The 13,652-nt window shown below is 43.3% G+C and overlaps 1 protein-coding gene across 1 annotated transcript in view; it reads left to right on the top strand.

Moving 5' to 3' along the window:
- The window catches only part of SMOC1 (SPARC related modular calcium binding 1), a 210,377-nt gene that overhangs the window by 79,076 nt on the left and 117,649 nt on the right, over positions 1–13,652 (top strand). Inside the window, exon 4 of the mRNA XM_025205977.1 lies at positions 10,397–10,509. Coding sequence (XP_025061762.1) covers positions 10,397–10,509 — 113 coding nt within the window. The remainder of the gene's footprint in view (positions 1–10,396; positions 10,510–13,652) is intronic.

Below are 13,652 nucleotides of genomic sequence, written 5' to 3'. Positions count from 1 at the left end.
CTCTTTCCTGCTTATGCAGGGGGTCGGACTCGATGATCTATTGAGGTCCCTTCCTACCCTAACATCTATGAATCTACCCCAAGTAGTTCCCATCTGGCAAAGTTTTTAACAGCCAGTAAGAACTGACAATTTACATCCTAGGGGAGACTGACTGGATCTAGTTTCATTTAGTTTACCCAACACTGTGGGTGGATAGGCAGTCTCCAAATTTTTGTGGCTATCCTGAAAATAATTTGTTTCTACAATTGGGGACAATATAACTTTACATTAAAATTGAAATTTTTCAGTTTTTTCAGCATAAAACATGTTAATTCAGCAATCTAAATATTTCATGGGAACATCATGATTTTGACAAAAGCAGAATTTAATTTTCAAAGGAACTGTACCACTAGAAAACTTTTACCAGGTCCTGGTTCATAAGCATCTTAAAATAGTCTCCTAATAGAAGATATCAGGCCAATTTCATTATAGTTGTTGTGCTTTGCACACCTATGATAGCATGCTGACCCGCATGAAATCTGTCCTGTGTTCTTTTTATAGAGACTATACAGGAGTCTTGAATTTTACAGGCACTATCTTAAACTCTTAATGTCACCATCCTTCCTAAAATCTTTCACTATACACAGGTGAACTCCTGCCTCCATTCAGTCCTCAATGCTAACTTCCATTACTTTCTGGTTTGAAAAACCTAAACGGATGCCTTTGTCTTCTCTCCACCTTAGCTATCCTTCATCTTTGGTATAAGGTACCAAGACACATTATTCATCATCACCTAGCTGTCATGGTTCATGGTTGGGACTTCTGGATGCTATGCTAATACTAACACTACTAGTGATTCAAATGAAGCAATGTGGGAATGTCCTTGCAATTCCTTCTCCCATTACTGGATTTGAATGCATCTTTAATAAAGCCACAAAACTTATCGTGTGCTGTTTTAGTAGAATAAAGCATTCTTTATGGTCAAGTTAAATAACTGCTATTGACCCATGTAGATTGGGTTCTATTATCTATGGAGATACAGAAGACAAGATGCACTCCTTTTGGACATCAGATATATTGGGTACTTCTATGCAGCAGTGGGATGGAAAATGTAGTCCCAGTTGAAGAGGACGTGAATGTTGTTGTCTTATTGCTAAATAAAATTCTAGCTGTTGTTCACTTTGCATCTGGAGACATTGCAAACAAACTGGTATCTAAAGATTTGCTTTTCCAGTCATTAGAATACCATTGGAATAAGCGCCATTGGAATGGAACATGACAGCTAGTTTATGGTGTACAGCAGTGCTAAATAGTCTAACTGAATACTGTATCCTGTTGAAACTGCAGGTAGTATTTCACCTGGCAGAATGCAGTTGTCCATATTTGGAATCTCTCCAGGACTACTGTCCTAATGCCCTTATTCTTGCAAAAATTATAGTATCTTTAACTACTATAAGTGATTTAAACCTTGACCTTTATGCTCCATCCAAAAGGAGGTGCTTTTAGCAGTTGAGCATTGTCTACCAATTAGTGCTCCAATATCATATTAGTGCCTTGGTCTAAAATAGTATAACAAGAATATTGTTTGGTGATGTCCTGTCCAGGTATTTGTAATTAAAAAAACAAACAAGAAAAATGCAAGTAAAACCTAAAACAAGGAATGGGTATTGGGGCTTAAAGTTTTTTGATGCACACTAATTAGATTGTAGGACTGGAAAGCATCTCTTGGGCTGCTGAGTGTGGTCCCTTGTATTCACAGGCAAGTAGTTGCCCAAGATTTCTCCAGAGCTGCCATAAGTACCAGGAACAAAACCAGAAATTCCCAGAATACTCTCTAGGATGCCCTAGGTAAAAGCAGAGAGATGAGGACACTGCTAATGCTCTTCTGCAGCAATGATATTTGTACGCAGATAACTCGAATTGTGCTTAGGGCAAGATATGGATGCAATGGTTGTTATAGCATGGCAGGTAAAATTGACTTGTACATGTTTTTTTTAAAGTCTTTGTTCCATCTTGAGATTCTTCTACCCGTTTACTGTATTTACCTGAATTCAAGACTACTCTGAATTTAAGGCAATTCTCCCCTAGTAATTAGATTCTATACATGAACATTTGTCCAGGAAGTGTAATTATTGCTCCTCAACAGCATCCTCAGACTTTTCAGAAAAAACAGTTCAGCACTCTTTATCCATTTCTTCCTTCCTCTCTCACACATACAAATTATGAAGTGTTAAAAGTAGGAGGTTAAGAATCCTATGTCATCCATGACAATGGAGCCTTAATGTGAACTCCAACTAGTTAACTGTTCCAGAGTGCCTAAAACACTTTATTAAACATGTACATGGTTCTTGAGTTGGTAAACTCATGCCAAAAATGCATGAAAACAAGTTTTAGGTTGATTTACTGGCTTATGTGAGAGGATGCTTGTCCAAATAGACTGTGTGCTGCCATTTAAAATGGAGTAGTTGGTTCTGAGACTCTTTATCCTTCTATTAGTTGGTACAAATCTAAGATTACAGATTAGGTAGGTCTTTATGAGGGAAGTTGGGGAATCATTGGAATTGTAATAGCTCCATCAAAGCATGGGTTCTGGGAGACATAAATGTGCTGATATGAAGAGTCCTGCCCTCATTCTCACTAGTGATTGTGTATCCCTTCTCTGCCCTCTTCACCATGCCCTGCCATACCATCAGCATGCCTGAGAGGCAGAGATCTCCATTTCAGGCCCATTCTTCAAAGTCACAAGTGTCCTTTGCTCTAAACCTGCATATTTGTATTCAAGGGAGAGAAAGATGGAAACTCATGGGCAGGTGCTGGGGGAATAGAGGTGAAGCCTATATAGTGTCAGTGGCAGGGAGGGTACCCCAAGCTGAAACTGAACTATTTTGCCCTCTGCGGGATACAGAGCTCTTCAGATTCATGCTCTATTCTTAGGCCTGTTCTTTGTCAGTTAGCAGGAACTCTAGAGTAGTGGAAGTGACTGGAAGCCAATGAAATGGGGAGTACAAAGGGAAACAGGATGGCTCAGCAGAAGGGGAAGTGCATGGCCCAGCTGCAAACAGCACTTGGCATTGGAGAAGTAATAAGCCAAGATGTGGAGTAGAAAAGGGAAAATGGAAGCCACTGACAAATTCCTTGCAACAGACATTTGAACTTTTCTTATTCCCATAACTGCTTGTCTTATACTGAATACCCCTGTCCCCTGCATTACAGGTATCGTGCATTAACCAATTAATTGCACAATAACCTTGAGACCAGCTACATGTACAAAGTAGCTGTCACACCATAAAAAGCTCCAACCAGCTATAAAGCTAGACCTTGAAAATGTATACTAACTTGATATCTGGTTGCTATCGAGCTTTAATATGCATGTGTAGCAGGGTATTCCCTGTGGCTGGAAGCCCCCATCCACAGTCGCAAGGGAGACCCTCCTACATATGCAAATCTAAATTTGTAGATGAACAGGCAGTATCCTTGTGGATATTCTGAAAATATTTTGTTGCTGAGCTGGTAGGGCTTCCAGCTTCAGGGGTGCACCATGTCCAGCCAGGGCTTGGAGTCCTGTAATTGAGGGGACTTTCAGCCCTAGCATCTGCTGACTCTGGGTTCCATCAGCACCCAGTAACTGCCAGGACCTAGTCACATAGGGTACGTCTGTCTACACATGCATTTGCTCCACCCTAGATTTACTGTGCAGTAAGAAACCGCAGAGTACAGGTTTTTGGGTAGGTGTCTACACATGCAAGATTAGGGAGCAGATTTGCACCCAGTTCCCTGCAGCCCTGCAATGGGCCCCTGTCACTACTGGGGGAGCTCCAGGAAGAGTTAGATCTGGCGGGTGCTGCCTGTAAGCTGGGGCAGCAGGTGCTGCCTGCACAGCTAGCACCCCGACTGGGCGGCCTTTGGGTGCGCCGGTGCTGTGGAGGGAAGGACCAGCGCCCCCCCCACAGCTCAGGGGCCATTTGCCCTGCCGGCAGCTAGCCCCCTGGTGGTGGGAGATGCGGGAAGGCTCTGTGGGGGGTGGTGGAGAGGAAAGAGACCCTTGCCCTTTCAGCCTACCTCTCCCTCGGGGGGATGGCAAGCCGTCTAAGCCTGCAACATTACAAATAGCAGATGTGGTTTAGTTTGCAGCGTAACAAACTCATTTACATGGTAATAAAAAAACTCTGTATGTGTACAGCGTGATTCAATGAAACTGCAAAAATGGCCAATTTTCATCACATGTACAAACACCTGAGGCTGGGAGATTGCAGCTGCTGCAATCTCTCAACCTGATGGTGCATGAAACCCCTGAAGCTGGGAGATCATGACACCTGTAATCTCTCCCTGTATCGGCAATAAGGTATGATGGGCTCTAATGTGCAGTCCCATGATCACACCTGCTGCCATGCACTTGTGGCATGACAGAAGGCATAAATTGTTTGGATTATGCATTAGAACCCATTGCACCTTTACCTGGGTGTGTAGAGGGGCCTAGATCGTCATCTGGTATAAATCAACATCGTCATTGACTTCTGCCCAGACAGATGGATTTACACACCAGGGGGTCTGGCCCTGCATATATGAAAACTTCCTAGCATAACTACATAAACACTGGGTTTATTCAACTTTTGTTCTTTTATGTTTTTAGTGAAAGAAATAGGAAAGAACTGAACAAGATGCACAACAAAATCAAGTTCCTGCATTTCTGTGGATACGTGATATAGCTTTGCACAGTTATACTGTAGTGGTGCCTATAGTTGTTGTTTGTTACTACAAGTTTTTAGAACATAAATAGCATTTTGATTTTAGTTCTGTATGCCATCAGCTGTAGCAAGACATTGCAGCTGAAGGTAAAATAGCAGCAGTCAAAGTGCCTCTCAATCAAGTGTGTGCACTGTCAATGCTACAAAGGGCAGAGTTGTCTAATTTTACACGCAGATTGGATAACTGGGCTAACTGAACAACTGAATTATGATATGACAATTGGTATGTCTATATGAATTCTGAAACTGCCACCTATCATACTGCCTAGTCTTTTAGTTATATACTTCTTTATAATCAGATCAGCAATTTTTTAAAGGTAGTTTTCTAAATTGCAGTAATTCTTGCTGTATACAGTAGAATGACTTGATTTTAAGTCTCTGCCTTATTTTTTCAGGACTTTTTTGGCAGTTTTGACAGTGAAACTGACTGTTCAGTTTCACTTTCTAGTTCTTCTGTGCTTGTCCCACTTCTGTTTTATATTTTTTGGCTATTGATACTGCAGGGATATATTTCAACAAAAAGGAACACTTTTTCTAGGGGGCTAACAAGAAAAATGCAAGATAAACTGTATGAACCTGCCTATGAATAGAGGGCTTTTGTAAAATTTCTACCACATCTTAAATTTGGGAGTGACCCTGTAATACTTGGCACTTAGGTGACACTAAGTTTTCTAATTAACAAAGCAAAAATAGCTAAGCGAAGTCATCCTACTAAACCGGCTGTTGAGGCAAACATTATAAAAATACCAGCCTTTGGAGGGGAAGTGGGGAAGGTAGGAGAAGGGGTGTGAACTGGACAGCCCTATTTAAAATTAAGTGGTAAGTGTTGATATTTCAGGCACTAGCTTAACTGGACCTGTATTGTGCAACTAAATGTTAAAAAATAGCTTAATGTGGGCACTTCCTAATCAGTACATTATAGCTGGTTATTCAATGCCAAGACAGCTTAATACTGGTGTGATCTGGGTTGGGAAGGTGGGTAGGAGGGAGGAGTCCTGGAGGAGTCATAGATTCATAGATGTAGGGTTGGAAGGGACCTAAATAGACCATCAAGTCTGACCCCCTGCCCTGGGCAGGAGAGAATACTGGGCTCATATGACCCCAGCTAGGTAATCGTCAAGCCTCCTCTTAAAGACACCCAAAGTAAGGAGCCAGCACTGCTTCCCTTGGAAGTTGGTTCCAGATCCTAGCCACCCTGACTGTGAAGTAGTGTCTTCTAATGTCCAGTTTGAACCTACTATCAAACAACTTATGGCCGTTATTCCTTGTTACTCCAGGAGGTGCTCGGGGGAACAGGGTCTCTCCCATTCCCCGCTGGTCCCCCCTGTTAAGTTTGTAGATGGCCACCAGGTCCCCTCTCAGCCTTCTCTTGTGAAGGCTGAACAGGTTCAGGTCCTGTAGCCTCTCCTCATAGCGTCTGGCCTGCTGTCCTCCGATCATGCGAGTGGCCCTCCTCTGGACCCTCTCGATGCTGGCCACAAATCTCCTAAAAGTGCAGCGCCCAGAACTGGATGCAGTACTCCTACTGTGGCCTGACCAGTGTCGCATAGAGGGGGAGGATCACCTCCTTGGCCCTACTTCAGATGCATCTGTGGATGCATGACAAGGTGCAGTTGGCCTTACTGACCGTGTCCTCACATTGGTGGCCCATGTTCATTTTGGAATCAATAATGACTCCAAGATCTCTTTCTGCCACTGTGCTTTCGAGAAGGGAGTTCCCCAGCCTATAAGCATGCTGCTGATTCTTACTGCCCAAGTGCAGTGCCCTGCCCTTGTCAGTATTGAATCCCATCCTAGTCTCATTTGCTTACCTCTGTAACCTGTCCAGGTCCAGCTGTATCCTGTCCCTCCCTTCTAGCGTGCCCACCTCGCCCCAAATCTTGGTGTTGTCCACGAATTTGAACAGGTTGCTTTTCACCCCCTCCTCCAAGTCGCTAATAAAGAGATTAAACAAGGACCAAACCCTGGGGGACCTCACTGCCCACATCCGTCCAGGTTGAATATGACCCATCCACCACCACTCTGGGTGCGGCCCCTCAGCCAATTTGTGACCCATCTGACTGTAGGCATCAATGCCACAGCTTTTTAATAAGAATAGGGTGGGAGACAGTGTCAAAGGACTTCCTGAAGTTCAGAAAGACTACGTCCACCGCAACACCTGCATCCAAGGATTTTGTGACCTGATCGTAGAAGGCAATCAGGTTGGTCTGACAGGACCTGCCCCTAATGAACCCATGCTGGTTGCCCCTGAGCATCATCCCCCGTGCTGGTCCTTCCTAGGTGTGCTCCTGGATAATCTTCTCAAACAGCTTCCCCAGGATCGAAGTAAGACTAAAGGGCCTGTAGTTGCTAACGGGTCCTCCCTCCTCCCTTTTTTGAAGATGGGGATCATATTGGCCCTCCTCCAGTTGTCTGGCATCTGGCCAGAGCACCACGAATGCTCGTAAAGCTGTGCCAGAGGCCCCTCGATAACCCCTGCCAATTCCCTCAGCACCCTGGGGTGGAAAGCATCTGGACCTGCTGATTTGAATACATCCAGCCCCTCCAGAAGTTCCCTAACTCAGTCCTTCCTGACCCTAGGCCTGTCAGAGTCTCTCCTGAGTCCATCCTGAATCTCAGTGTGGGAGTCCTGGTCCCTGCACAAAAAAATGGAGGTAAAGACATTGTTAAAAAGGTTTGCCTTTTCCTCTGGTGCAACCACCAGATTGCCAAGCGTTATATATTTATAACACTAGTTCGGAGATTTCTGTGAAGGGGAAGGAAATTGCATCCATTAGTAACAGGTCCAGAAACAGGATAAGAGAGGGCTGTGCACTCCTCCCCTCCCCAGTTGATTTGTGCTATGCATGCACAGTGAGCTCTGGCAGATGCCACACTGAGAGCTTGTGTGTGCACAGACAAAGGGGGATGCAACCACACCATAATGCCGCCCCCCTTCCCCCCCACCTTCGCCACCGTGGATCCAGCCCTGGTGTCTACCCCTGCACTTGTCTGGCAATGTGAGACTGTCATTGAATGTGAGTTGTTGAGGAAGGGGTTGTCTTGTCAAAAGTAGTATCTTCATCCCATGCAGTGGAATGAATTGTCAATAGGTTTATGCACCTATTATCTTCTAAAAGGTGGCAAAATTGCATAGAAACTAAATGACTGCATTTAAAAAAGCCCACAGGGAAAATGTATGGACTCTTGGTCCCATGACAGGGCAAAAACAGAATTCAGGAAAGAATTGAGTTAAATGCCATGTTCAGTAGACCACTTAGTGAGTAGTGTTGCCAAAACACTTTTTTCATCCCAGAGATTAAAGTATTTCATTGCATATCACTTCAGTGAAGTATTTTACATGTTTGGGATGAGAGAGAGTATAATTAAAAGAAACCTAATAGCCAGTATTTGCAAGGAGGAAATAAGACCCCTTAACTCTTTATCAGACACCTAAATAAAAGTAGCTTGCGAAAGAAAGACAGCACTTTTCCATTTTCTTTATTACTTCTTCTTTTTCTTTTATTACTTTTTCTTTATTTCCTATTTCTTTATTACTCCTGCATCTTCTGGAGTTGATAAGTTCATTACAAGTTAAATACTTTCCTGACTACTATTACTGCAAATTCAGCCCAGTATCCAGGCTTTCTGCCTTTACAGCAGCACAGGAATGATAATTTTTTATTCAGAGCCTAGCTAACGTATGAGGCAAATTAGGATGTTTTTACCTATATTAGATCTTCTGATTAATTAGGAAAAGCATGTGTGTGTATGTGATTTGGGGCCAAGGCCCCTGAGGTTCTTCAAAGAATTGCACAGCCAAAGCCAAGAATTGCTTTCTATGGCAATCCACTCTCATTTTACTGTGCTGTCAACTATGTATTTCATCAGGCATGGTAGCCTTTGCGCTTGCCTGCTTCTCCATCAAGGACTATGATTCTTCATTCCATTTTATCCTTGCACATGGAGTACCATTTCCAGATCAATCACCTAAAGTCTGTCCTTCCTACTCTTTTCAATGCCTTCTAAAGGATCCATTCTTCTCTTTTGCCTTTTGAATGGTGTTAATAAATAGGTGGCCAAGACTGTCTAGCTTTTTTGTGTACTGGTGTAGTTATTGCATACTTTAAAAAAAACTTGTGAACAGAGCAAATAGCTTTATAAGCTGTTATTTCATACTTCTTTTAGCTTTTCTGTTTGTATGTTGCATCTATGTTTGTCTTTTAAACTGAGTTTATAACCTTGGTGTGGAAGAGACAAAATCTAAGAATGGAGGCACCATTCTGTCAGCCACTGTGCAGAGCCAACAAGATAGTCATTTGTGCTACGAAGTCCCCTAGGTATGGATTCTCTGTGAGAAAGGTACTGCTACATGTAGGGGTGGCAGGATCTGGTCCCTGAAGTACAAGGTTGTGATGTTTTCTCAGTCCCTTTCCAGACTGTCACTCCATTGTTGTTATGCAAAGTGGAAAGAGGGGGGCATGTTATGTAAATATTTAAGTTTGTATTGAACCTTTTGAAGATGGGGAACTTGCTCTCTGACCTTGCATATAATTGTCTTAAAGCTTATCATAAAGATGTGTTTATCCTCTGTTACTGAGTGTGCCTGACCTATAAGGGGTTAAGGTCCCAGGTGCCAATTATCACCTGCCTTGGGCAGAGGCTAGAACTGATGCCTTTAACCCTTACAGGCCCTGTTTGCCCTGCGACACTCCTTCTTTAGTAACAATGAGTGCATCTACATGAGACGTTTACTACACAGTAGACTAATTGCTGTGCAGTATAAAGTGTCGCCATCTCCACATGCATGGTAGTTAGGGCACAGTAGACTAATTTACTGTGCTGCATCCGGCAGATACAAGTGGGATCTAGTCGTGTCAGATACAAGTGGGATCTAGCAGCACAGTAAATCACTGCACTTAAACACACATGTAGTCAGTGACATTGAAATTAGTTTATCCAGCTCAAATTGAGCTGGAGCATGTTCAGTTGCATTAATTGCACGTGTAGACTCACCCAGTGTAACTGATTTAATCCTGGTGCATGGGGAAGTGCACATTGCACACCTACTCCGTAGGTTTGTTGGAGGTGCAAGCTGGCTTTTAGGGAAGGCACTTTCCCTGAGGATGTGTTTATGGTGGGGGAGTGGGGAGCATCTGAAGAAAGGGTAAGCTTCAACAGGCAAAAAAGGTTGAGGAAGAAAGGATAACAAGGTGAATATAATCAGGGCCATGACCAGTTTGACACCCATTTCCCTGCCAGCATTGCCTACTTCTGGGCTAGTGCCAGTTGCTTCTAGTCTGTCTGGTGGAAGGAGGGTTGTGAATATTTTGTTTAATGCAGTTTCTGAAGGACTTCTTCCACTTCAAACTTTGTGTTCTGGCATTTATTGGAAGGAGCTGTTATAACCCAGGGTGAATCCTGGAAAAGTACATGCCCCTAAATATAACCAAATCCTGGATGAAATGTGTGGTGGCTGATGCTTCCTACATCTTGTATTTCCCCCTTGCACCCTGAGGATATTAAACCTGTATCATGGCTGCTTTTCTAATATACAGGTAAAAGTGGCATAACAGAAACTAATTATGTGGCATCCTGTTGGAGTTTCCCCTCCTCCCAGCCTCAGAGCTGAACATAGCTTCTGGGGGCTGGTTGACATTTATAGTCAAAGTGGGTTTTGGTTTCCTCTGCAGATGCTGGTCAAAGCAAGTGTCGTTTGGAGAGAGCTCAGGCGCTGGAACAGGCAAAGAAGCCCCAGGAAGCGGTCTTCATTCCAGAATGCAACGAGGATGGATCATTCACTCAAGTAAGACTACAGTCAGCTTGCATCTATCACTTTTTTTTTCCCTTCAGCTGTGATGAATTATTTACTAGCATGTGACCTGAACAAGGCTAAACCTATGTGGGATAGACTTATTTATTATGAGCCATGGCCAGCTGCTGGCCCTGTAGCCTATTGAAAACTTGGTCTTCACTTGTATACATACGACAAGATCATCCACCTTTGCTATAATTTGCATTGTTCACCTTTTAAAAGTCCCAGTGGAAACCAAAGACTTAATATACTCTGCAGCTGAGCTCCGAAGTTCCCTTCCCACCCACGTGATGTGTATGTATTACAAACAGCAGAGGAACCCTGGCTTCTGTTCATAGCTTCTGCCAGGACAAGGTTCCTTTGCTCCTCTCCATACCTTCAACCTGTTCTGGTAAGAACACTCCTTTTCAAAGCTGTCAGTTCAGACTTTCATCACAACTATATTCCCTTCCTAGAGTCCAAGTCCTCTTTACTGCTTGAAAACCGTTTATTTGGGAACATAGAATGGGTGGATGGAAGAGGGAGACTCTTTCCAATATTGGCTTTTCATAATTTGCTTGCGTTCTGCGTCTTTTGTTTTGGAGCAACATTTCTCCAGCATCCAAGCAGGAGGTCATTTCCACTTCCAGCATTTGAGAAGTGCCCTGGAATTGCAGTCTGCTTAATGCTGTTGTTCCAGAAGGCAAACACCTTAACTTGGTGGAGAAAGCATCTGCTTTTTCACTTGTGTTAAGCTCTAAGGTCTATGCAAGATTAGTTTTCATTTTCATTTCAGCTGCAATGTTAGAGTGACCTTCCCAAATGTGGGTGAATTTGGAGCACTGCTACAAGCTTCCAGTGGAGTTCCAAAGGCAGCCTTTGTGTGGGTTGTTTTGTTTAGGGGAAGAGTCATTTTGGGGAGATAGAGACTAAATTATTTTTACTTTGACCTGCCCTATCACAGATCACTTCCTTCAGTAGCTGTCATAGTGGCCTTGAAAGAGATTTGTGCCTCTGGCTGGATCAGTGATTGACAAACTTTGTCAGGTTGCACAGGCCAGAATATGACCCGGCATGGGTTGACATGGGCAAGTGCTAGGACCTGGGCAACACCACTGCCTCTTTCTCCTTGTGACGGCATGGGGAGAGCTCCCACAGCCACTGCTCCTCCCTGCACTGTCTCAAGGAGAGAAACTGCTGCTGATGGCCTCTGCTAGCAAAAATCACCAAAGCTCCATGTCCACAGCTGGGATCAAATGGCCCCAAAGACCAGATTCAGCCCATGGGCCTTAAGATGCCCACCACTGGGCTAGGTGATTAAAGCTGAAAAGGTTGGTGATCTTTTGGGCTTGCTGCCAGATTCCAAGCCAGGAACTGGGGAGCTCATTTCCTGTGTATGTGCGACTCGCCCACGGTCACCGTCTCTCAGTTAGATGGGATAGAGCTTCCCTGCTTCACAAGAGTTTGAGGAGTTACTAATGCGTTATCTACAAAAAGAGCTGAAGTACTGTTCTATTTGTGTACAAAGCATTATCCTCTTGGGAAGGTAGGGAGTAGGCGCAGAGATTGTTAGTGTTTCTTGCTGCCTTGCCACTTCCTCAAACAACTATTAAGGTTTGGCTCCCCCCACACTTCTGTGGGACACTCCATCTGCCCCCCATCACAGGGTTCACAAGCTGTAGCTGGTACCTCAAGGTATGTAGAAAAAACATTTAAAGCTGTGCCTACGGCCGAATCGCTGATTCTCCAAATCGGCATCGAATCTTCAAATTCGGATTCAGCCGAATCAAATTGGAGACAGTGATCCGAATCAATGAATCTAATCACCGTCTCCGATTTGGGCTGAATCTGAATTGAATATGGCCCATTTTGCGCACCCCTAGTGCACGCACACAAAGGGACAGGGTGTGGAGTTTTGGGAAGGGAGTAGTTGCTGTCAAGTTCTGTAAGCCGTGTTGTGTTCCCCTATGCATCTTACTCTTCCTGCCTTCCTTCCCCCTGCCCCCTTTGCTAAAAGGATTCAATAATAGTCAAATGATTACTAGGGAAAAGAGTGTTTGTTTGTTTCCTTACCTACAAAGCAGTAGGTGGTATCAAATCCCTATTCAGCATTACCACTTAAAAAATTCCTTAATCAGGGGAGGCAAAGGGCTTTTAGCTTCCTCTGATTTGAGGAAGTAAATGTGACCTGAAAAGAAGTCCCCCAAAATGGGATTTTGCTAACATTTGCTAAGATACTCTTTTAATGTTACTCTGGGCCACTGAAGCCTGTTTATCATTGTTAAAGGCAGTTAAGAGAAGCTTTTTTAAAATAAGCAAATATATATGTTCCTTAAAATAAAAGGGCAAATTTTATCGGGGCTCGTGGTAGAGGTGATGTCTTTTATTAGACCAACTAGATTTTTGTTTTAAGGTCTCCTGGACTTTTACAATCGTTTCTCCTATGCCTGACGAAGGGTGTTTGTGCCCAAAAGCTTGCAAATAAAAGATTTTTTAAATTAAAAAAAATATATATTTATTTATATTTTTTGCAAAAATCTAGTTGGTCTAATAAGATATCACCTCTACCATGAGTCCTGGTTGCTTTTGCCTCTAAACCAATACAGCTACATCCTGGATACCTTCCAGGGCAAATTTTGACATTTAACAATAGTGATACAGGGCTTAAAATGACAGTCATTCAGTCCCCATTCTCTCTTCTGGATTTCTGCTAAAACCCTCAAGACAGAGACTTATGGGAACTAACCAATCTCAACTTGAGTTTCAGTTTTAATCTTTTATTATAACCTGATTCTCCCATTTCTAATTATACTTGTTTTTTCTGTCTCTGTTCCTCATCTGTAAAATGTATGAAGGAGCGTCGTTACCTACAATCTGCTCTGCCTACTTAGAACTGCCAGGGCCAGGGCCAGTCTGACAGTGTGGGGTGTTCCCTTTGTACACTGTGCATCATAAAGGTGCTTGATGTTCTTTGGAGGCTGTTGGTACTCTGACATAAATGGATTGTTTTTGTGGAAGAACAAGCTTTCTTCTCTTCCTGTAGTATTTGCTTTTTTAATTTTTGCTTGCATGTGGGATTCCATGCACTGAATTTGACAGCATCTTTACAGCATCCACTTACAGTATCATTTTTCTACTTCAACCCTTTCATGTGG

The sequence above is a fragment of the Alligator sinensis genome, unplaced genomic scaffold, assembly GCF_000455745.1.
Source record: "Alligator sinensis unplaced genomic scaffold, ASM45574v1 scaffold768_3, whole genome shotgun sequence".
NCBI classification, from domain to species: Eukaryota; Metazoa; Chordata; order Crocodylia; family Alligatoridae; genus Alligator; species Alligator sinensis.
Note: the sequence above shows the minus strand (reverse complement) of the source record. Positions and strands in the feature narration are given on the sequence as shown.